Source organism: Phytophthora parasitica (assembly GCF_000247585.1).
Source record: "Phytophthora parasitica INRA-310 unplaced genomic scaffold supercont2.29, whole genome shotgun sequence".
NCBI lineage: Eukaryota > Oomycota > Peronosporomycetes > Peronosporales > Peronosporaceae > Phytophthora > Phytophthora nicotianae.
Window position 1 is genome coordinate 639,667 of NW_008649015.1, and position 22,142 is coordinate 661,808.

Here is a 22,142-nt window from a genome sequence, read left to right on the forward strand (position 1 = left end):
TAGTATTAAAATATGCACTTATTATGGGACAGGAAGAGTGGACAAAAAGGTTTAGTAAACCTCTAGACTGTCTTCAACGTCAACGTCAACGCTGAGGTTAGAAACAGTTAACGTGAGGTTAAGACCTTAACGTTGGAACCCCTAATTCAAAGAACCACCCGCTCCTCGAACAGACCAATACTTGACTGTCGACAACGGTTTTGGTGAATTACAACAGCGGCCTGCGCTCGCTGGTGGAGCCACGGCGGTTGTTATAGGCGCGGATACCAATGACAGCGGCACCAACCACCACAACAGCCGCAACGACAATGCCCACGATAGACCAGGTCGACAGACCCTCACTACTAGACACTCCGCTAGGGGCACTCACAACTGCAGACTCTGAGGTCGTGGGGATGCACTTCGTCTTGGCCAGCTTGCTGAACCACTTGGCAGCCGGCCGCGGTACGCGCTCCAGCTCCGTGGGCTTCGCCGAGACGTAGTCCTTGGAACCTGTCTGGGATGTAAAGTTGACGTAGTAAAGTCCGAAACGCGGCTCGAAGGAGCCCCACTCGTAGTTGTCCAGGTAGGACCACGCTGTGTAGCCGATGACCTTGATCTTTTCCTCCGTCACAGCCTTGTAAACCTGCTCCATGTAATTCGTGTAATACCACATCTGATCCTCTGCGCCGTCGGCTTCAGCGTTGCCGCACCAACCGTTTTCTGTCAGCAATACATCAGCCGACGGGTCATGGGCGCTCACCCACTTCATCAACGCCAGGTATCCAGGCGGGTATGCCGTGAACCATGCGCAGTTGCGGTTGCCGTGGCGGTCCATGCTGGAAAGACGCGAGCCCTCGGGAGCGCGAGTGTCGTCGACGCCCTTGTCCTTCTCCCAGCCGAGCGTAAGCTGATCACAGCTACGCTTGGACGTCGGCGAGTCGCAGTCCGTCACGGACTTAGACGCGTAGTGGTTGATCATAAACAGATCGTATGATCCCTTGAGAATCTTGGACTCTTGCTCAGTGAAACGAGGCAGACGGTCGCCCACCACCTCGCGCATTACGACCGGATAGTCGCCAGAGATCATGGGCTGCAGGAACCAACCGTAGTCGAACTGCAGCGCACGCTCAGCGGCAGCAACGTCCTTGGGGTTGGACGGGTCCAGCGGGAACATCATGTGCGCCACCAGCACGATACCGATGCGAGCAGTGGGGCGCATAATACCGTTGCTACGGAACTCACGGAATTTCTGCACTGCTAGTGCGTGGGCACGCAACAGGTTGTGGGTCACAATGTATGTGTTGGTCTCGGAGCCGGTGAAGCCGGGGGCGTGCACACCGGTACCGTAGCCCTGCGTTACGAACGAGTACGGCTCGTTGAAAGTCGTCCAGTAGTCGAGTTTCTGGCCGAATTCCTGGAACATGAGTGCAGCGAAGTCCACATAGTGACTGATAATGTCCGAACTGAGCCAGCCCGCGGGGGAGAGTTCCGTCTGCAGCGCCGACGGCAGGTCCCAGTGGTAGATGGTTAGAATCGGCTTGAGGTTGTTCTTGACCATCTCGTCAATGAGGTCGTGGTAGAAGGCGATACCGGTCGGGTTGGGTACCATGCGGCGCTTCGCCGGGTTCCACGTCATGACACGCGACCAGGATATGGAGAAACGGAAGGACTGGAGACCGTCGTCGGCCATCATCTTGAGATCGCTAGGGTAGCGATGGTAAAAGTCGTCGGCCACGTTGGCGCAGGATAGACCGGGCTTCTCACGGCAGAAGTCGTCCCAGATGCTGGGCGTGCGACCGCCCTCCATGTAGGCGCCTTCCACCTGGTACGAGGCAGTGGCCGAGCCGAACATGAAGTCCTTGTCGAAGCAGCGCTCCTCAGCGGCTGCGGGGGCCATCAGGGCGGCGACGGCAGCCACAGCACACGGCAGCAGACGCAGCAAGTTCATAGTGCCCAAGCTCTTCGAAGATCTGTCTGTGCTGGACTCGGAAAGTTGGCGACTGCCGGACGTCGGAACCGTGTGCCAATTCATGCTTCCACTTCAAGTTGCCAGATTACCACAACCGGGTCCTTGAACTAGAATTTTGTATTGCGTTATTTTAATGTGGACCACATCTGCCACGCAACAATGATGTACCTCCATCATCAGGAGTGAGTGAGCAATGCAAAGAGACTCTGATGGAGGCGAGCCTGAAAGAAGACGTCATGCGAATGCAGGCCAGCAATAAGGTTTCATCAATGATCTGCGAGCTTGTCGACGAATTCACGAATCGTGAATCACGATTTCGTCAGCGGACTATCACGTATAGAGATCGGGATTAGATTGCTGGAACGTCACACCGACCAGTCCATACTGCACCAATATTGCAACTTGATCCCGACGTCGCTTTCACGGTACATGTTGCTTCAGGCCTCCTGGCCTCTCTTGGACTAGAAGAGGCTTTGCTAAGCAAACTCTCCAATGATCAACTTCATCATCATAGATCAGTGGTTGCACTAGGGCAAATCGTTTGCAGTGCGCAATTGAATTACACGTATCCACGCATCAAAGTTCGTTTTCACTTTCCATTTCGCTCTGCGATTCGCAGACTGCGAACACCCGAGGCTGAACTGACACCGACAGATAAGTAAAACCATGATTGTCTTGGTGCTACATTGATTTCTACCGCGATGGTGATGGCGAAGCAATGGCATGATATTTTTGTGAGAGTCTCTTGTTGCTGAACGGTAAAACGCCCGTACTGCGGAGACGCGGATTAAGTTGCCGTCACACGCTGCAGCATCACTTGGTGTGTGCGCGGCGACAGCATGTCTTCGGCGTGCATGGAGTAGTTGTTGGGGACCGTGAACTTGCGACGGTCTGGAGTTTGCAGCTCCATGCGATCAAAGCGGAAGGTAGCAGATACTGAGGGCACCAAGGGAAAGCAAAACTGCACCGGAAATCCGTCCGTTAGCGCCTTCATAACATGCATGCCAACATCCGTGCAGACAGGGTCAGCATTAGATTAATCAGTTTGCAAATGTCAGCATCGTACCGCTAAGAAGAACTCCTGCACGCTCTCAAATGCGCTCGTGGTTTTCGAGAGTACCTCGATCACTGGGAGGAACTCCAACACCTTCATCACAGACATCATAACGACAGTATGTCAGCTAAAGCAAGTACTTCGAAGTAGATAATTGTCGAAGAGAAAGCTTACGCTGAGAGGGAATTGGTCGCTCATGTAGACAGTAGCAGGGAACGACTTGGTAATTTTGTGGCATGAAGGCTGAGTATGCACCATTATGCAGCGACGTGGGTGTAGATCATACAACGACGCGGGCAAGCTCTCAATCGACACTCCGAACCAGTCTTCGAATGTCATTTCCTCTTCCTTGACTCTTGTGTGCGATCCCCAGTCGTCATTTCCAGTGGAGTCTCTTTCTCCTACGGGACTGATAGAAAACCTCAGCCTTTTCGGCCTTTATCAAAAATGAATGATTAGAGTCCCCAATACGTGCAGTATCGCGTCATATGAGTAGACAACTTACCGAATTACAGAGTATGAGTTATCCCAAGTGACAACAAGCGTGCCAGTGCTGGTAGCTTTGAATGAACCGGTCTGCTCCTTCAAATGGGCCTGAGTGCGTTGCAGAGGCACGATTTCGTTCCACTCGTCTCCGTTGTTCTCCTTGAGAAAGCGAACTCCGAAGTTGATGTCGCGCTTCTCAGTTGAGAATTTCCACGTCACTTCCTCGTCCTTCGCAAGCTCCAGCGACACAATGTGGTTTGACTTGGGATCGACCAACACCTCTGTATAGTGGTCTGCAATTGCGGTCGCTTCGGTCAGCAACGACACTGCATCAGACGCAGTGGGCTGTGAAATCTCAAAACACAGCGGTCAAACAGAGTATAACACGAATGATATCTCTACCGATTACGTACTTGCTCGTCACTCGACTTGGGAGGCGGGTGCTTTGGGTTGTGTGGCTTACGATAGCGAAGAGAAGCCTCAACACCGATCATGTCAACGACACGCGAGTCTTTCCAGCACCCGATGTCTTGAACCATCGGAGCAGAAGAAAACCAGGCGCATTTCTTCTCGAAAGCAACATTAGATGCGTCGAAATCGGTCGTGACAATTGACGTGGTCATCAAGAAGTGCACCATCAGGTCCAGATCGAGCTCTGACAGCTCCGTGTTAAGCTTCAGCAGGTCGGTACATGTCTCCGCCTCGTTGTCCAGACACAGGAACTTCCCTTCAGAGCCCAGAAGTAGAAACGACAAGTCTCCTCGGTCCCACTTGCCATTCTCAAAACCCACCAAAGTCACATCGAAGCGGATATCTTTGGCAGCTTTCCAGATCCTCACTGTGTCACACGGAAGCCAGCGAGAGACACCAGGAATCCAAGTGGAAACATCGACGTGCATCTCACAGTAAAAGTCTGGGACTTCGGCCAGGCGTGGACAAATGTCGTCGATCTTCTTCTGCAACAGTGCAGGCGCTTGTTCTTTCTCTTCAAATAACGTGTGGTAAGTCTGCAGTATTGTTCGTAAACCTCGAAAAGTATATAAACTCACCTCGGCGAATGAGAAGCCGCATAATCTCTTCGTTTTCCGACACAACGGCGTGGTGAATAGCCTTCCAGCCTTCTGTATCACGGGAGCGAACACGCGCACCAGCGTCCTGCGATGGAATTTGGCCGGTTAGTACTACTATAATGCGATTAATAGAGGATAAGGGGGTGGGTTATACCAGCAAGGACTTGACGATAGCAATGGAGTTTCGATGAGCGAACTTCAACGCCAAATGTAGTGCGCGGTTGCCTCGGACGTCTCGCGTTTCCAGCGCCGTTTGGCCGCCAGTCTGTAGACATTCTCGGATCTGCTGTAAGTTCCCATTCTGTCCGCACCACAAAGAAGGTTATCGCCCATAACAACAGGATAATTGCAGTGCAGCATAGTAGAGACTGACCCAGAGAGCAATCTGGAGCGGGGTGGGAGCTGGGCTGGTCACATGTTGCCCATTGTTGACAGCATCCGAGCTGTTCTTCTTCATCGTAAGATGTTTGCTGGATGCGAAGAAAACTCGATACTGGATGGCTGGAGCTAGACTGGGACGAGCCATCAGCTGTTGACCTTTTTGTTAAGAATTTTGTCTGCCCCCCTTTCATGAAAAATCTTCGCGAAACTTCAAATTCTGCCACTTAAGGTTTCCCATGCTGTGATCGAACCGAAGCTTCCTGTCTGTCGATCTGGTCTATCCTAGACATTGTGGTGGTGGGTGTTGCTGTTGTCAGCGAGTGTTGCGCAGTCGTGGCTCCAGCAGCGAGACAAGACCGCTGCTGTAGAGGTTCCTGGCTAGAGAACGCGAGGTTGCAGGCTTAGGGATTATTGCAAATTGCAAAAGGAGCAAATATAGTGGTTGGTGTTCCATGGTATTTATTTTCGCTCAACCAGTGTGATTACTTGGTGACCAAGGTAACAGGTTGAAGTTGTCAGAATGATGGTCATTCGACAGAGGAAGAACGCCTATTACCCTTACGTTTGCCAGGCATGACCACAAGCCACCTCATGCTTTGCTCTTGGGCGGACGCTTATGTCTATACAGATATTTTTGTCTTCTTGTTTCTTGCTGTTGCTGTCATTGCTCATTTGATTGAGTTCTTTCGAGCGACTCGCTTGCTGCTTTCCCCATATATACGATATCTTGCTGTCGGCATTGCCTTGACCTCGTAAGGGCTCACTCGGCACGGCAAGTCTGATGCATAACTCTCAAAGCTGCGAGATAGTATAGCAGATCCGTTGCGTATTCCCCCCTCTCCCTGTTGACGTTGCTGTCGCAGCAATGACTGCCGACCCTTGCGCATAACGTGAATGACATCGTATACTGAAGATCCGAGCTCTGGACTGTTCAATCCAACTTGCTCAGGTACTGAGTGAAAGTTCACACTCGGCAAGGATATCGATGTTGCCAGTCTCCTGGTGATTCGGCATTCTTCATCTCTTCGTCGTCGAATCAGGATCTGCAGCTTTTGTTGGCTCAATCGCAGAAGCAGCTCGAGATCTTGAGTACGGATATCACTCTGAAGCTGTTGATTTCAGGCATTGAGATCCATCAGGACCGATCAGTAGAAGATATTGCAAACGTACCTCTTCCACATCAAAGAAGCCATGCTGAATGAATGAGTCCTCGACGCCAGGATATACCGCTGTGCAAAAAGTAACAAGTCAACATGCAGTAAGGTGCCGAAGCACGAAGACGTACTCAGTTGAAAAAGTTGCTGGAGCTCTCTAGTAGCACAGTTTTCGGTATCCAGTATGTCTTCGGAAAGATTTACCAAATGCTGTAGCTCGTGGTGAGATTTCTCGAGATCACTTACGGAGGTTATTCCTTTAGCGATCCCAGCTAACAAGTTCTCTCTCAAAACCTCTGCTTGATATGCGTGGTTGGATGCGGCATTAACAACATGCTCGTAAAACGCCGTAATAGAATGCGGCATGTGTCTTGATGATAGTTCCTACGACGACAGTAAGTATGAGTACAAACAGGATAAGCAGTAAAGAAAAAAATCCTTCAAGTAAGGCAACCAGGGTACCTCTAGAAGCGAGCTCGATGTCTGAATGACACGCGTTGCTCTTTCAACAAGCGAGTTGGTTTCCACTTTGAGCATTGCTTCTTTCATGCGACACTCGTTTGGTGTGTACTGCATCGCTTCGTCGACGTTGATAAAGCGCTACCGACAAAAAAAGGTTAGGAAGATCGAACTGAGCAAAATTTGTCATGAGAGTAAACCTGGACAGATGCATGCCACATGCAAAAGTTGGTGTCGTTTTGGGCATCTTGAAACTCTCGTGCAGCGAGGCACGAGCGCCACATGCAGGACGGACCAAGTATCTCAAACATTCCGTGGCTTGAACAGTTTTGCGCTTCTTTGAACTGGCGCGCAGACCCAGGCTTGGTTGAATAATTTGCACACTGTTAATAAAAAAATGAGGATAGAGGTTAGCGAGTGTAAATGGGCTGTTAGCCCTGGACTTGCCTCGACAACAACAAAATCTGCGTCTCTGAAACCCTGGAGTTCGTCTGAATCATCTTGTTCGACGATGCCGTTGCTCTGTTGCCAGACTTTGCACTGTTTCCATAATCCATGGGGATTCTTGATAACACAGAATCGAGCACCAGCTAGCTGGTTCATATTCGTTTGTCGGCTTGGTAGCAACGTATTCACCGCATCCGACAGTGCCAAACTTGATAACGGTTGGTTAGAGTCAAGGCTTGAATCTGTATCGTTTTCTAGTGCATGTCTTCCGCGAGTGACGTAAACCAAAAGGAGTTCGTGAATTGCACGATCGTTCAGTGGGATCATTGAGACCCGCAAAGGAGGCGCTATAACTTGGTCGTGCTGCTCCTCGCTTTCTCCAAGACAAGTGGCCACTGGAACATAAAGTGTTGTAAGGCATCCTCCACCAAAGAGTGAACTCGGATACCTATTGTAAGATACATGCCAACAGATTAGATAGTGAAAGAATTGTGAGAATCATAACGCGACGCAAATTAATATCGTACAGTTTCCTCAGAACGGTGACATCAACCCCCGGAAGCATTGGGAGAAAGCACTTGGAATAGTAAAGTGTCTGCACGAGTTGGAGTACGGATGCACGAGCAAACACACTAGGATCTTGTAGTCCGCTTGAAGTGTCATCACCAGGTCGTATCTTTCGCGTGGTGAAGATTGTATCCGCAGAATAACTCTCCTTTTCAGCACGAGTGCGCTCTAAGATAGCACTTATCTGTCGGAGTGATCGTCGAGCAGATGCCAGCACTACAGGGTCTATATGAAATGTCGTTGATGCGTCAGTCGACACAGCACTAGTGGCATAATTTTGCATGATTGCCGCGAACTTCTGCTCGTACTCAGCAATGTCAAAATAAATATTATAGTCGGCAACGCTGGTGTGTTGTAACGAATCACTTCCGCTAGTAACACAGTTAGGAACTGGTCCTCGTAAAAAATTCTGAGTTGGCAGCATCCATTGAATGTAAACGGAGCTTAGCGCAGCATCACATGCTGTACCGGGAAACTGCGGCGTAGCTCCGGAAGTCAATTGACGAAATACCGAGCAGATTCCATCACAAGTAGAAAATTTTGGGTCCAATTGATGAGCTGTAGCATCTCTAGACGACGGGAGCCGACGTATTCGACGGGTAGAAGATGAAGATATTACTCGGCGCGGTTTTCTGGGAGTCGCCTGGCTCATCATAGTTTCTAGTACTTTTGTCCATATCTCACCCGCAGAAACGCCGAAATGTAGGGAAAGCGCTAATTTGCTGCTCTTTTTGGGAGCTCGTTGAGGCGGTGTTACTCTGCGCAGTGATATGACGGATCGCACTGTCAGCTCTTCTCCATTTTCTGTTGCTGGACCGTGATTTTGAAGTACCCTTTGCAGAATAGCATTTATGGACGCCTTGCTGTTCATTGTCTGCTTTGACGACTGGAAACAATTTTTACTCCTGTCTTGTGAAAGTCCCGGGACTAGCAGTGAAACATCGAGGTCTCCAGCGCAATCCTGCTGCAACCGAGCTAGAAACAATTGCCATTCGAAGCGACGAGCCAAATCTTCCACCTAGAGTCGAGGGCACAAGCAGCAAAACAACCGGTGCGTTAGATTACAATGACATAGCATCGTAAACCTTAAGCACAAAAAACTACAGGATTGACAATTTACCATACTTTCAGACTCCTCCGTGGTGTCCGCGGCTACACCTTCCATGCGAACCAGCGCCTTCTTCATCTCTGCAATGCACTCATAGAACAATGTCTAGCCACAATCCGTCGTTAGACATCCGCGTGAAGAAGCAACAACTCTAGACAGCATCCAACCTGTAGTCTGGCCGCCGCCCTGGTGTGGGTGTCCGTCACGAACAAGTGGAAGTTGTGGTCATGCTTCGAGACGTCTAGCAGCACCGCATCACATTCAGCCTCTGCTACAGTAATCAACCGCTGTTTTTGTCTCTGTTTGGCCTCTCGCGTCCTGCTCACGTCAAGTCGCTTACGCCTCAGCATTTGTAGCCTGTTAGCGCTTGCATCATGTCGAATTTCCTCTACCATGCAGCGGTGGACCCTTTGGTCGAAAGTCGACAGCGACGTCTTCAGCGTATCTGATGCGGCTTGTGATGAAGCACTCCGGCAAGTTGGCGGGTTATCACCGGGTGTGACGCTGTCGATCACGGACACGTGAACAGCAAGGCGATCGCGCAGGGCATCGAAGAGCGTCGGGAAAACATCGCCCGGCGGTGGCATCGGACCGGATCTTGCTTGAACAGTCGTACACCGACCGACTGTACGGAAGTGCAGCATAGCTGACCAAGAATGTAGGCAGCGTTGGCGATGCCATCGCCATTGTGTCGAACAACTAGCTACAATAGTGACATTCAGAGTATACCATCGCTTGACTAGGGAAAATGAAATTTCCACTAGACTCGGTGCATCGCCATTCTAGCCACCCCTTTTTTCACTGTAGTCCGAGTCATCAGCAGGACTGAACCAAGGAATACGGTGGCTCACGCAGCGAGAGTCCATACGTTACGGGCCACAACTGCACATCACTTACTAAGAGCAAAAAAAAAAATCGTCTGTTCATTTTTGCGGCACTGGCAATCCAAGTCATCGGTTTGATGGCGCTTAAAGCACCGTCGGTGGTAGCGTCTAGCACTCAACGAAGTTCATGGCGATGCCGTGGAATTATGGAACAGTGGGCGATGGTGTCAACCAGAACTTGTCCTCGATACTCTCGGTGAAGTGTGACGAGGTTGAAAATTAGATCAAGGAATCGCACGTAACATTTCCTTATTTCAATAATCTGAAAGTACCCATAGTGTTCGTACTCACAAGCCTAGGTAGTCTATCGCGCAACGCAAGAGAACTAACACGCTGCGGCTCCGAGTACAGACAGCCGGGACACCTGACAAGTCGGCCTTCTTGACAAATATGGCCCACCAAGCGAGCTTATCCCGTAACTGTGCAAGCATCGTAACAATAAAATAAATATATATACATGCTGCTTCTAATGTATATATACATGCTGTATATATACATGCTGCTTCTAATGTATATATACATGCTGCTTCTAATGCAGTTGGAAACCCCCGACTCGGGTGGAGGACTAAGTTGAAGTGAGTGAATTTACGCTGCTGCCACATTCACTACACAGACGAAGCATCTATTGGCACCGAGCTTTACAATCGTCACATTTGGTCTCACAAAAAGTACAAACTTTAACACATCACAGCAGACGCGCGCAATTCTTTCCATATTTTGCTGCTGGAAGCTTGTCATGGTCGTCTGCTCCGCTCGCGATCTTTTGTTTGACTTGCTTTTTGTGTGGACGAAGCCCCCACTCACCAGTGGCCTTTCATTCTTCGTTTGAGCGGCGAGAGCGCAAACAACGGGGAAGACAGCGACCGAAGCGACCAGCAGCGGCAAGCCATCAACTGATAGCGAACTACAGGACAGAAACAGACACAGAGAGCGAGCACCGAGCGACGACAGAGACACCGAACACTCGACTAACGCCTATCTCGTGTCCAGAAGGGCCTCCTCTGTGAGTGGAGAGCTCTTCTCGGGCAACTTACCGCCTCTTCCCCTCCTAGGGTTGAGCGCCTTGTGCATTGATTGTGTCTGTGTTCCCAAGAGGTGGATCGATCTGTCCTTCGGCTTCCTTGTGTAGCGGGGGGTCTGCATCGGTTCGACTTCGTTGCATTTCATTCATTTTCCTAAGTAAAACAAACAAAAAACTAAAACAAACTAAACCCCAGAAAAACAGAAAGAAAAACAGTAAAACAAACAGAAAAAAGTAGTGCATTTAGTCTAGTTCAAGCAAGTAAGGATGACGAGAAACGAGAAAAACAAGAGAGAGAAGACAGGAAGCAACTGGAGTGGCATGACGCACGCCAGGCTCGTCGCTACGAGTCTATTCGGCATCTGGAATTTCTGGATGCTACAGGTCTCGTCGGCGCCCACGACGGTCAAGTCCTGGACACGCGACGACGCGGACTTGACGACGGTCAACTGCTCGGCATTGTCGCCACCCCCGGACACTCCGTTCTGGGAGGCGATGGACCGCTGTTACGATTGCGCCACAGAGCCGTCGTGCGGCTTTTGCCGATCCACGCTGACATGCGTGCCGGGCAACCTCCACGGACCATTTGCTCGGTACCAGATCTGGTGCAGCGACTGGATCCCGGAGGCGGAGGCCTGCCCCGTGAACCCGCAATGCGAAACCATCACCGACTGCGGCAACTGTGCCGCGTCGAGTGAATGTGTTTGGTGTGCTTCCGATGCATCGTGCATGGCGGTGGAAGAGGGCATTGGCTCTGGATGCAAGGCACTCGTCAGCGACGCGCCATGTCCCGAGGTGATTGTTCCAGGTATGTGCATGAGTGGGTTTTGTGTTGCATTGGTGGCTGTGTGTCTAATGTATTACTTCGTTGACAATGATGAGCAGAGACGATCATTGTCGGCGATGTCATCATCCACCAGGAGCCGCCGAACGTACGCAGGGGGGTCGTTGTCACAGGTGTTACGAAACACTCGATAAACTATTCCCTTGTCGTGAACCAATCCACCGTATCTGTACAGTCAGGCGGCAGCATCACGCTGCGTGGCGGCGACGACAATAGGTTCAACACTGCCGGTAGTGACGTCACGATTGCTGCTGGCGATGGAGTGCATCAGAACCGTGGGCGTGGCGGCACTGTCGCGATCTCCGGCGGTGACGGGCTCGGTATCCAGAACTTTGATAAATCGGTCACAGGCGGTGCTGTGAAGCTAACAGGTGGAATGTCGAAGGTCGGGACCGGAGGTAACATCGATGTGGCAGGTGGTGTAGGCGCAACCACTGGTGGATCAATCAATCTTGCTTCCGGCACGAGTTCTGCTTCGACTAGTGGCAGTGTTACGATCAAGACTGCCGGCGTCATCACCAAGGGCGATTCCGGGAGAGTCGCTGTAGAGACTGGAAGCGCGATAAATGGGGCGTCAGGCTCGATGGAGTTCCGCACTGGTACTTCATCGTCGGGCGAGGCAGGGTCGATTGTACTGTCCAGTGGATCCTCTGACGCCGGCAAAGGTGGCAACGTTGTCGTTCGCGGGGGATCGTCTGGCGGGGATGAAGTCGGTGGGTCTGTGCGCATGGAGACTGGTGCATCTGCGACCAAAGCTTCTGGCGGAGTGGTCATCGTAACTGGCAACTCTGGAGTGAATGGTTCCAGCGGTGCCGTTGTGATTGGAACGGGTAACTCGACATCTCGATCGACTGGCCCGTTATACCTGTTCACTGGAAATGCAAATGACTCAAGCACCGGTTCAATTTCTCTTTCGGTTGGCACCGGTAAAACTGATAGGGGTGGAGAGATCCTTGCTACAGCAGGCTCTACAACCAAATTAGGAGGCACCGGAGGCGCGGTCAAAATCATAGGAGGAGATGGAGCTAACACCGATGAGTCCGCTGGAGGTACAACTACTATCAGCGGTGGCGCTTCGATGGGAACGTTAAACACATCCGTCGGTGGTCACGTGATTGTGGTAGGCGGAAATGCAACTGGTGGAGCTGGTGGGTCGATTACGATTCTTAGTGGGCTTAGTCTGAATGACTCGAGCGGAGCTGTTGTCATTCAAACGGCGGTCAGCTCTCAAGGGGGGAGTGGCAGTGTTCGTCTCTCAACAGGAGATTCCGCACCAGACTCGGGGCGGGTTGAAATATCTACAGGTAGTTCGACCGATGGCAACAGCGGTCCTATCCAGCTAAGTGGAGGCAAGGCAGCCGGTGGAAATGGTGGTGGAATTACTCTCACAGGTGGGCCAACTGAAAGTGGTATTGGTGGGGCAATCCACCTTTCATCCGGAGTGAGCACGTCAGGAATTAGCGGAAGTGTCGAAGTGACTACGGCAGCTAGTACTCATGGAAAAGGCACAGGGTCCCTGAGTCTTACGAGTGGTCCCGCTAGTCGTGGTGTATCTGGAAGTGTTACCGTTGGAACAGGGTATACTGTCCGTAGCCCTGCGGGAAATCTACAACTTCAAGCGGGGTCTTCATCGGAAAGCACACCCGGGAGCGTTAACATTGCTAGTGGTAGCACAGCATCTGATTCCGGTGTTGGCGGTGCTATTACGCTTAGTGGGGGGTATGGTTTGTCTTCAAATGGTGGCGTCGGCGGCGAGGTTATTATAGCTGGAGGCGGCGGACATGGCCTTCATTCCCAAGCTGAAGGAGATGGAGGTCGGGTGAAGCTTGCTGGAGGACAATCGATTGACGGGAGCGGTGGAGAGCTTCTGTTTCAAGGTGGGAGTAGTACCTCTTCCGTTGGTGGAGCTGTTAACCTTGTGAGCGGCGCATCAAGCCTCAGTTCGTCTGGTACAGTTCACGTGGCGTCGGCGAATGCAGCTGCTTTTGGCAACTCTGGAAACTTAGTCATGAACACTGGCAACACCCTGCTAGGAAGAGCTGGTTCAATCAACCTCGAAACTGGAACCTCTGAAGGCCAAGCTGGAAGTGTTTCAGTTTTGGTCGGTTCTAATGGAATTGGTGACGGCGGTGACATATCTGTCGAGTCTGGTTCCTCGAACCATGCTGCTACCACAGGTGGAGCTCTGCTCTTAAGAGGAGGCTCAGGCAAGAGTGACAATTCTGGTGACGGAGGTGATGGCGGCCGGGTTGTGTTAGCTGGTGGTTCGTCGCTCGGATCTTCGGCTCAAGACTCTGGTGGCGCAGTCTTTATTCAGGGCGGTGAAGCTCAAAGTGGTGTCGGTGGTAACGTCAAGATGATTTCGGGAATAAGCGCTTACTCCTGGAGTGGTGCTGTTGAAATTGCATCAGCCCAGGCTGCGAGTGGAGGCATGAGTGGCACGTTGTCACTTGCCACTGGAAACAGCCCTGACGGCACCGCTGGATCTGTAAAGGTGTCTACGGGTAGAGCATCGAGAGGCAATAGTGGGACGATCGAAGTTGCTGTTGGAGCTGGTGACGCGACTGATGGCGGAGACGTTCAAGTTAGTGCAGGAGAGTCATCAGGGATGGGCCACACTGGAGGTAAAGTTACGCTAACTGGTGGCACTGGCTCAAGCACAAATGCCGTAGACGGTGGAGACGGTGGTGACGTTGACATTATCGGCGGTGAAGCACGTGGTTCAAACTCCCTTGATAACGGTGGCAGCATTAATGTAGCTGGCGGTCGAGGGTCGTTTGGATATGGAGGTGATTTGTCCATGCAGTCTGGATCCGGTGTTGCCAGTTCTAGTGGGTCTGTGTACATAAGTACATCAGACGCAGGCTCGCGCGGTGTAAGTGGTATGGTCACTCTCGCCACTGGAACATCTTCGTATGGAAACTCGGGTCCAATGAGCCTAAGTACCGGCACGGCCAAAGGCGGCAAAGGAGGCCAGTTTCAGGTCCTTGTTGGTAACGGTGACTTCGGCGAAGGAGGCTTGATCTCCATGGAAGCAGGTAGTACGACTGATACTCGGACGGGAGGATTTATATCACTTCTCTCTGGCGCAAGCCAGGCAACCTCGAGCGGTGATATAACGGTGAATACTGCTAATGCCGGTGGTTCTGGAGGAAGCGGAGGCGTTAAGGTCCAAACCGGAACTGCTACTGCCACAGATTCTGGTGCACTCGTGTTGTCGACTGGTTCTGCGACGCTTGGACATGGTGGCGACGTTATTGCTACTGTTGGTACTGGAACGAAAACAGATGGCGGTCAAGTTCAGTTGACTGCTGGAGCGACAACTGATAATGGTAAAACAGGAGGAACTGTCGCCATCCAAGCCGGCGAGGGAACCAGCACTGCTTTCCATAACGGAGGTAATGGAGGTGTTGTGAAAGTGACTGGTGGAGCTTCTCAAGGCGGAAGTACTGCAATCAACACTGGTGGAGGTATCTTTCTGGAGGGTGGTTATGCAAACAAAGGTCGTGGTGGGAGTATCCGCCTCGATACTGGCTTTAGTGCGGCCACATCCAGCGGCGCAGTGTCTATTGCGACTGCTGCTTCGGGTAGGAAGGGCACTAGTGGCTCTGCAATTATCAGTACTGGCGATAGTACTGCCGGTGATAGCGGTGAGATCAGTGTGTACAGCGGCCAAGCTCTCAAGGGCAAAGGTGGATACATTTCGCTTTCGGTTGGAAACAACACCGAGAACGCGGGAGGAGATGTGACTGTTAGTGCTGGACTTGCTCTACAGAAATACACTGGAGGTTCGATCACCCTTACTACGGGTGCTTCTGTACGAACTACTTCGGGTGATTTTCTTGTCCAGACGCCAAATGGTGGCCCAGAAGGTGGATCGGGATCACTGACATTCACTACCGGTAAAAGCCAAACTACAGACAGCGGTGCGATGACATTTGTCACGGGTCTTGCAAACAAAGGCCACGGCGGAAATGTGATTGTGTCTGTTGGCGTAGGAGATACGAACAACGGTGGGGATGTGAATATCACTGCCGGGGATACTTCCGGTAAGTTTTTCATTGTTTCTAACGTTGCTTTTACAGTGTTGTAAATCATAATGTATGTTTCTTGTTGTAGCGGCTGCTAAAGTGGGAGGAGGAATCTCGCTCCAAGCAGGATCTGGTACAAATACTCATGGAAGCAATGGCGGCGATGGGGGTGCTGTTCAAATTCGCGGAGGCCAAGGAATGGGTGGAAAAAAAGATTTTGACATCGGTGGAATGGTTCATCTTGAAGGAGGAGCAAGTAGAGCCTCAACAGGGGGCAAGATTGAGCTTTTTTCTGGCACTGGAATGAGTTCTAGCAGCGGAGATATAGCGCTCATGACTGTCGACTCTGCAAAAAAAGGAGTGTCAGGAACGCTTCAGCTTGAAACCGGAAATTCCACCTCAGGCCCGAGTGGATCGGTTCTTATAGTGACTGGGAACTCTTTGCCTGGACCGGCCGGTGACATCATTATCTCTGTTGGAACAGGTAGAACAGGTAGTGGTGGGCGTGCTGCAATTAGTGGGGGTGATATGAGCGATATGAGATCAACTGGTGGTGCAGTTGATATCACGGGCGGTCGTGGAACTAGCCGCAATGCTCAATGGGGTGGAAAGGGCGGCCCTGTCAACGTTGTTGGCGGATATGCTGGCGGCCAAAGTGGCAGTGATATCGGTAAGGCTTCGGGCTACAATTTAAAAAAAAAATATTGTTTTTACTAACGCAATTTGTTTTTCATGCATAGCTGGAGCTGTGACCATTCAAGGCGGTCAAGCCCACAAAGGGAGTGGCGGTGCTGTTAACATTGTCTCTGGCGTCCCAGAATTTTTCTCGAGTGGAAATATTGAAATTCGTACGTCAGATTCAGGATTCTACGGCGTTAGTGGATCGATGATTACTCGCACGGGTAAATCACAAGCTGGTGACTCGGGCAGCTACACTCTTCGAACTGGTGATTCTGATAAGGGTAGCAGCGGTAGTATCGACATCGCTATTGGTAACAGTCTTGCTAAGGCTGGTGGCGACTTTAAGCTGAAAGGTGGATCAACGTCTGCGGAGGGACAACCTGGTGGAAATATAGTTGTTTCATCTGGTTCCAGCACGAAGGGTGATAGCGGTAGCGTTACCGTGAGCACCAACAACTCCGGGACAGCTGGAGTCAGCGGATCTATTGCTGTTTCATCTGGCACTGCTGCAAAAGGGGACTCGGGTATGATCTCGCTAACAACGGGTAGCTCAATGGGAGGTCATGGCGGCAATGTTGAGGTCTTGGTTGGTATTGGTAGTACTGGAAACGGAGGAGACATAACTGCGCGAGCTGGTGATACCACGGCCACAGCCTCGGTTGGTGGAAAGATTTCGCTGACTGCAGGTAGTGGTTTGAGCACTGATCTGAAGAACGGCGGTGATGGAGGTGATGTCGTCGTGTCAGGTGGTGACGCTAGTGGTAAAAACTCCGCGACAGACGTCGGTGGATCTATTCACCTGTTCAGTGGCAAAGGAAACGCTGCAACAGGTGGATCCGTGACTATCGTAACCGGGAATGCAACCTCCTCTTCAAGTGGTGATGTGAGAATCTCCACGGGTGACTCCATTGAGAGAACCACTCAGTCATCGGGAAGCATCAGCTTCACTACTGGTGCTACTGCTAATGAGGCTAGTGGAGCTATTTCGTTGCGGTCTGGCTCAGCGACGAAAGGAACGAGTGGAGACATTACTGTGCAAGGTGGGAGTAGCCTTCAAGGAGCATCAAACGTGGTCGTCCAGGCAGGAAGTACTTCTGCTACAAAGGGCGGGTCCGTAGTCATTGTTACAGGAGTCTCTTTTCCTGGCTCCAGTGGCGACATCAACATCAGCTCTGAACGGAGCGGCACTAGCGGTAGCAGTGGCGCCGTGAACGTGTACTCGGGATATTCTCGAGGCGGGTCTTCCGGCGCCGTCACACTAAGTTCTGGTGCGTCGGAACGCGGATCTGGTGGAGACATCCAGCTTTCCGTGGGATCAGGCGTCGGTCACCAGGGGGGCAATGTTGGCGTCACTGCTGGAGCGACTACTCATGCTGATGGCGGCGGCAGTGTTGCTATTCAGTCCGGACAGAGTACTACATCGTCCAGCGGAAGCGTAATGTTGTCAACAGCTGATGCCGGAAAGGAAGGATACTCAGGATCCGTTGTGATCCAAACGGGAACTTCCACTGATATGCCTGGCTCCGGAAATGTTGCACTCCTTACTGGTGATGCCCTCAACGGTGGAGGTGGTAACATCACAGTTGCAGTCGGCATTGCCTCTGTTGGTGATGGTGGGTCGATTCAGCTAGTAGGAGGAGACTCCACGGCTGCTCGTGCTCAAGGAGGCAGTGTCCGACTTACTGGTGGTAATGGACGCTCGAGTGATGATAAGGATGGAGGCAACGGTGGTGATGTGGAGATCGTGGCCGGGTCGTCTGATGGCATGAATAAAGCAGATGATCAAGGAGGAGCTGTTGCGATCTCTGGTGGGGACGCCGCGGAGTCTTCTGGCGGCGCAGTCTCGATCACTTCTGGTTCCTCGTTGGGTGCATCAAGCGGTGACGTCTCAATCGATACGGCTGATGCGTCTAGTTTGACTGGCGCAATTGAGCTCCACACTGGCATATCCAGTCTTGGTGGATCTGGAAGCGTTGACGTACGGACGGGTGATGCCAACAGTGGGAGAGCAGGCTCGATTAACATCGTGGTCGGTACGGGGTCAAACGCAGCTGGTGGAGATGTCTCTGTTTCTGCCGGTTCGACAACTTCTTCGAAAACCAGAGGTGGTAAGGTTGCTATCGTGACTGGATACAACTCGGCGACTTCTAGTGGCCATCTGTCCTTGGAAACTCCAGATTCTGCAAAAGACGACGGGTCGTCTGGCCACATTTCTTTGAAAACTGGTGATTCGGCAGCCAAGTCTGTTGGATCCATTGTTCTTAGCACTGGTTTAGGTGCAGTCTCGGATGGTGCCGGTATTCAAGTCGCTGCCGGGAAGGCAAGCGCTGGAAATGGTCAATCGGTTAACATTACTGGTGGAGATGCACTACAGGCTGAAGATGCTGTCGCTGGCAGTGTCACTGTTGTTGGCGGTGTCGGGCTTGGAGACGATGAAGCTGGTGGTGGTCGTGGCGGTTCCGTGAAATTGGTGGGTGGTAAAAGTTATGGAGGTTCTCTAACCACTGACGTTGGCGGATCGATTGCTCTTCAAGGTGGTGAAGCTATTGCTGCGTCTGGTGGCTCTGTCAGCATTATCAGTGGTTCGAATACAATCTCATCTAGCGGAGATGTTTCATTGCAGACCCACGATGCCTCTATTGATGGGAGCAGTGGACTTGTCAATATCATTACTGGTCAAGGTGCGGTGAGGTCAGGATCCGTTTCGATATCTTCGGGTGTGTCATCTGTTGGCACAACTGGAAACGTGACTCTTGGCTCCGGTGGCGCTAGTGCTGGGATATCTGGATCGGTTGCCGTGTCTACAGGTAATACCGGTACTGGTGCTCCAGGCTCAATTGCACTGAGCACCGGAAGTAGCAGTTCTGGCGTTGGGGGTAACTTCATAGTTCGCCTCGGATTGAACAACGGAAATATCTCATTGGGTGCTGGAGAATCTGCTTTGGGGACTGGAGGCTCGATCCGCCTTGGTACTGGAGCCGGCCTGGTGTCATCAGGGTCTGTCTCTGTTTCAACTGCTGATTCTGGTGCCGCAACTACAGCTTCTACTGGTGCCATTGAAATTGCTACCGGAAACTCACCACAAGGTGCTTCTGGGCCCGTAAAGATTAAGACAGGAGATTCAGGGGTTGACGGAGGTAGTATCGCAGTTGCTGCTGGGTCATCCTCTGAAACTAAAGGATCCCTGCTAACTTTATTTGCGGGAAGCACTACAGGTGCTCTTGGAGATGGTGGCAATATAGCACTCGGTGGAGGTGGATCAGAAACCGCCACTGGGGGTCATACAGCTATTGTTGCTGGTGGTGGCAAAACTGGTGGCGAGCTATCTCTTCGCTCTGGAGCTGGAACGACCCTTGATGGAGGGAAAGTCTCGCTCATCTCAGGAGCAAGTGAAAACGCCGACAGCGGTGAAGTACTAATTCAATCTGCGGCAGGTGCCGTCAATAGCGGACTTGTTAAGGTTGGATCAGGCTCTGCCCAAACTTCGTCTAGCCCTGTCCGCCTTTTTACTGGATCTGCATCAACGGGAAAGGCAGGTTCTATTGACATTCGGGGAGGTAGCGGCACAGTAGACGATGGAGGCGCAGTTTATCTTACTGGCGGTGGCAACCCCTCTGCACTTGGTGGCTCTGTCATTGTGTCTTCAGGCTCCGGAAAAGTAAGTGGTGACGTCACCGTGCAATCTGGGGAAGCTGAAGCTGGTGGCGACAGCGGTGTGTTGCGTCTTAGAACTTCGGAAAATACCGACTCGTCTGGCAGTGTGAAGATTTCGTCTGGCGACTCCACGAATAAGCAGAGCGGCAGCGTGGAGCTAAGCGCTGGTACGGGCTCCACTGCTGGGGGTATCGTTTCCATAACTGGGTCTTCTAGTGCTCAGGTTACAGGTGGTGATGTCGCGATCAAGAGCGGTTCGTCTACTGCAAATCTGAGTAACGGTGGTTCCATTCAAATTACCACTGGCTCGGGTGCTACTAGCGGTACCTTGACTGCGGTAACTGCCAGCTCCTCTTGGAGTGGCGGGGCGATTATTGGCAGTGGGGACGCAACGACTGGTGTGAGTGGAGATGTCACTCTTCAAACTGGCTCCAGCATTATCGGTTCAACCGGATCATTTCGAATGACTGTTGGCACGAGCGCATCTTCGAGCGGAGGCGACATTATTCTTGCATCCGGCAAAGGATCTACCCAGGGTGGGAACATTGAAATCGCTAGTGGTACAGCTTCCGCGGCAGCTGGAACTGGTGGACACCTGGCGCTAAAGTCTGGAGGTGGTGATGTGGTTGTATCTGGGATGAACGTAACAGCTTCCCACATGAGTGTGTCAGGTGATGGATCTATTAGGGTGAAGGCGGCCACTACCTCAACCATGGAGATTCGCGGGGGTAACAACATGAATATCAGTGTTGATACTGGGGAACTTACGGTATCTCACGGAGAAACCACGGTACCTGGAGGAGTAATCTGGCGCTTGCAGCCGAATAAGATGATTAGTCATGTTCCAGCGCAAATTACGGAAGTCACATACCCGTCAGATCGTCGCATCAAGACTGATATCCAAGATATTGATGAGGACGATATCCTACAGCGAATTCAGACTCTCGAAGTAAAAAAGTATCGGTACTCGAAGATGTGGCGAGAGATACGCGGAATTCCCGACGTAACCGTTCGCGGTGTGATTGCTCAGCAAGTGGAGGAAACCTTTCCGGAATACGTGACTATATCAACGCTATCGCTTCCAGAGAAAAACTTTAGCTTGGAACAATTTCACGAAGTTAACAAACAGCAGATCACGATGGATTTGATCGCTGCTATTCACGCCCAACACAAGCGGTTTAAGGTTGGGCCCAATAGCGAAACTCAAAGTGGGCGGATTGATATTGCTACGGCTGATGGGGGATCTTACGCAAACGCTTCCCCAACCGGCAGTAGCGGCGATATCAGCATCGAATCAGGATCGTCCAGTTTTAGTAAAAGCGGAGATGTGAATATTGCGAGTGGAGGAGCCCAAGCCAATTCAGGTGCAATCAGCATTCGAGCCGGAGACAGTATGACTGGAGACGGTGGATCTTTAGTACTTGAAGCAGGATCGTCTCAAGGGAGCGGAACAGCTGCTGGGAGTGTCGTGATCGCTAGTGGTGGGAATTATGAGAATCCTGGAAATGTCAATTTGCAGACCCCAGATTCTCGTGGAAGTCGCAACAGCGGAAGTATCTCCGTGACCACGGGTTGGTCTGCATTTGGAGAGAGCGGATCAATAGCCATCAGCACAGGCGACTCGTTTGTGGGTGCTAAAGGTGTTGTCGATGTTACATCAACATCTACTCGGGTTTTTGGTGCCTTTTCGGTTAATGCAGAATCAGGCCAAAAATCTGGTGTTGCTGCTGACGTTCAACTGCATACCGCTAGTAGCGATGCCCGCTCCGGTGATATTAAACTTTCCACGACCTCGGTTCAGAGCGTCCGTAAAGCTGGCTCCCTGACTTTTGAAAGTGGTACAGGTCTTGACAAGAGTGGAGACATCGAGCTTCTGTCCGGGCGTACTTTCAATGGAGATCCTAGCGTTTCTACGACTCCCCCTGTGCCAGGAAACGTGATTGTACAAGCTGGAGATTCTGCCGGTCTCGGCGGCAACGTGACTCTCACTTCAGGAAGCGGCCACATCGAATCGGGCACTATATCTTTATTGTCCCCTAGCTCTTCACAAGGAACCGGCGGATCGATTGCAATTCGATCACAACAGTCAGAAACAAGTGCTACAGGTGCAGTTGTCATCGAATCTGGGAAAACTGTCTCCGAGTCATCCGGATCCATTCAACTTCAATCTGGGTCTACCTCGTCCTCGAATGCAGGTGCTGTAGCAATAATGGCAGGACAGTCAGATACTGGACAAGCCGGTAACGTGAACATGGGCGGCGGTTCTTCGTCTTCGAGCGGGTCTGGCGGAGCTGTTCGTGTGTCTGGCGGCTCGTCATCGAGCGGCATTGGCGGTGATGTGACTGTGTCG

General features: G+C 51.6%; 4 protein-coding genes across 6 annotated transcripts in view; 1 reads left to right on the forward strand and 3 right to left on the reverse strand.

Annotated features, from left to right (window-relative positions):
* PPTG_12102 (hypothetical protein) lies at positions 1-2,052 on the reverse strand. The gene has a single exon (XM_008908323.1). The coding sequence runs from the start codon at positions 2,012-2,014 to the stop codon at positions 209-211; it is 1,806 nt and encodes a 601-aa protein (XP_008906571.1). The 5' UTR covers positions 2,015-2,052; the 3' UTR covers positions 1-208.
* PPTG_12103 (hypothetical protein) lies at positions 2,014-5,346 on the reverse strand. Of its 3 annotated transcripts, XM_008908324.1 has the most exons (8): positions 4,935-5,346; positions 4,716-4,862; positions 4,541-4,646; positions 3,905-4,476; positions 3,511-3,836; positions 3,180-3,441; positions 3,018-3,098; positions 2,014-2,939 (listed from the first exon to the last, which is right to left on the reverse strand). In XM_008908324.1, exons 1-8 carry the CDS (start codon positions 5,085-5,087, stop codon positions 2,739-2,741), a joined length of 1,848 nt encoding a protein of 615 aa, XP_008906572.1. In that variant the 5' UTR covers positions 5,088-5,346; the 3' UTR covers positions 2,014-2,738. The 3 variants fall into 3 exon arrangements, with proteins under 3 accessions (XP_008906572.1, XP_008906573.1, XP_008906574.1); XM_008908325.1 differs by having other exon boundaries at positions 2,014-3,098; XM_008908326.1 differs by having other exon boundaries at positions 4,716-5,346.
* Positions 5,347-8,630: 3,284 nt separating this feature from the next.
* Positions 8,631-9,264, reverse strand: PPTG_12104 (hypothetical protein; the record flags this gene model as incomplete). Its single annotated transcript, XM_008908327.1, has 3 exons — positions 8,631-8,654; positions 8,690-8,782; positions 8,845-9,264. 3 exons carry the CDS (start codon positions 9,262-9,264, stop codon positions 8,631-8,633), a joined length of 537 nt encoding a protein of 178 aa, XP_008906575.1.
* Positions 9,265-10,234: 970 nt separating this feature from the next.
* Positions 10,235-22,142, forward strand: part of PPTG_23082 (hypothetical protein) — a gene marked incomplete at its 3' end in the record, with an annotated part of 14,532 nt that continues 2,624 nt past the window's right edge. The window contains exons 1-4 of the mRNA XM_008908328.1: positions 10,235-11,390; positions 11,468-15,475; positions 15,546-16,127; positions 16,198-22,125. Of these exons, the coding sequence (XP_008906576.1) occupies positions 10,850-11,390; positions 11,468-15,475; positions 15,546-16,127; positions 16,198-22,125 (11,059 nt within the window). The 5' untranslated portion in view covers positions 10,235-10,849. The remainder of the gene's footprint in view (positions 11,391-11,467; positions 15,476-15,545; positions 16,128-16,197; positions 22,126-22,142) is intronic.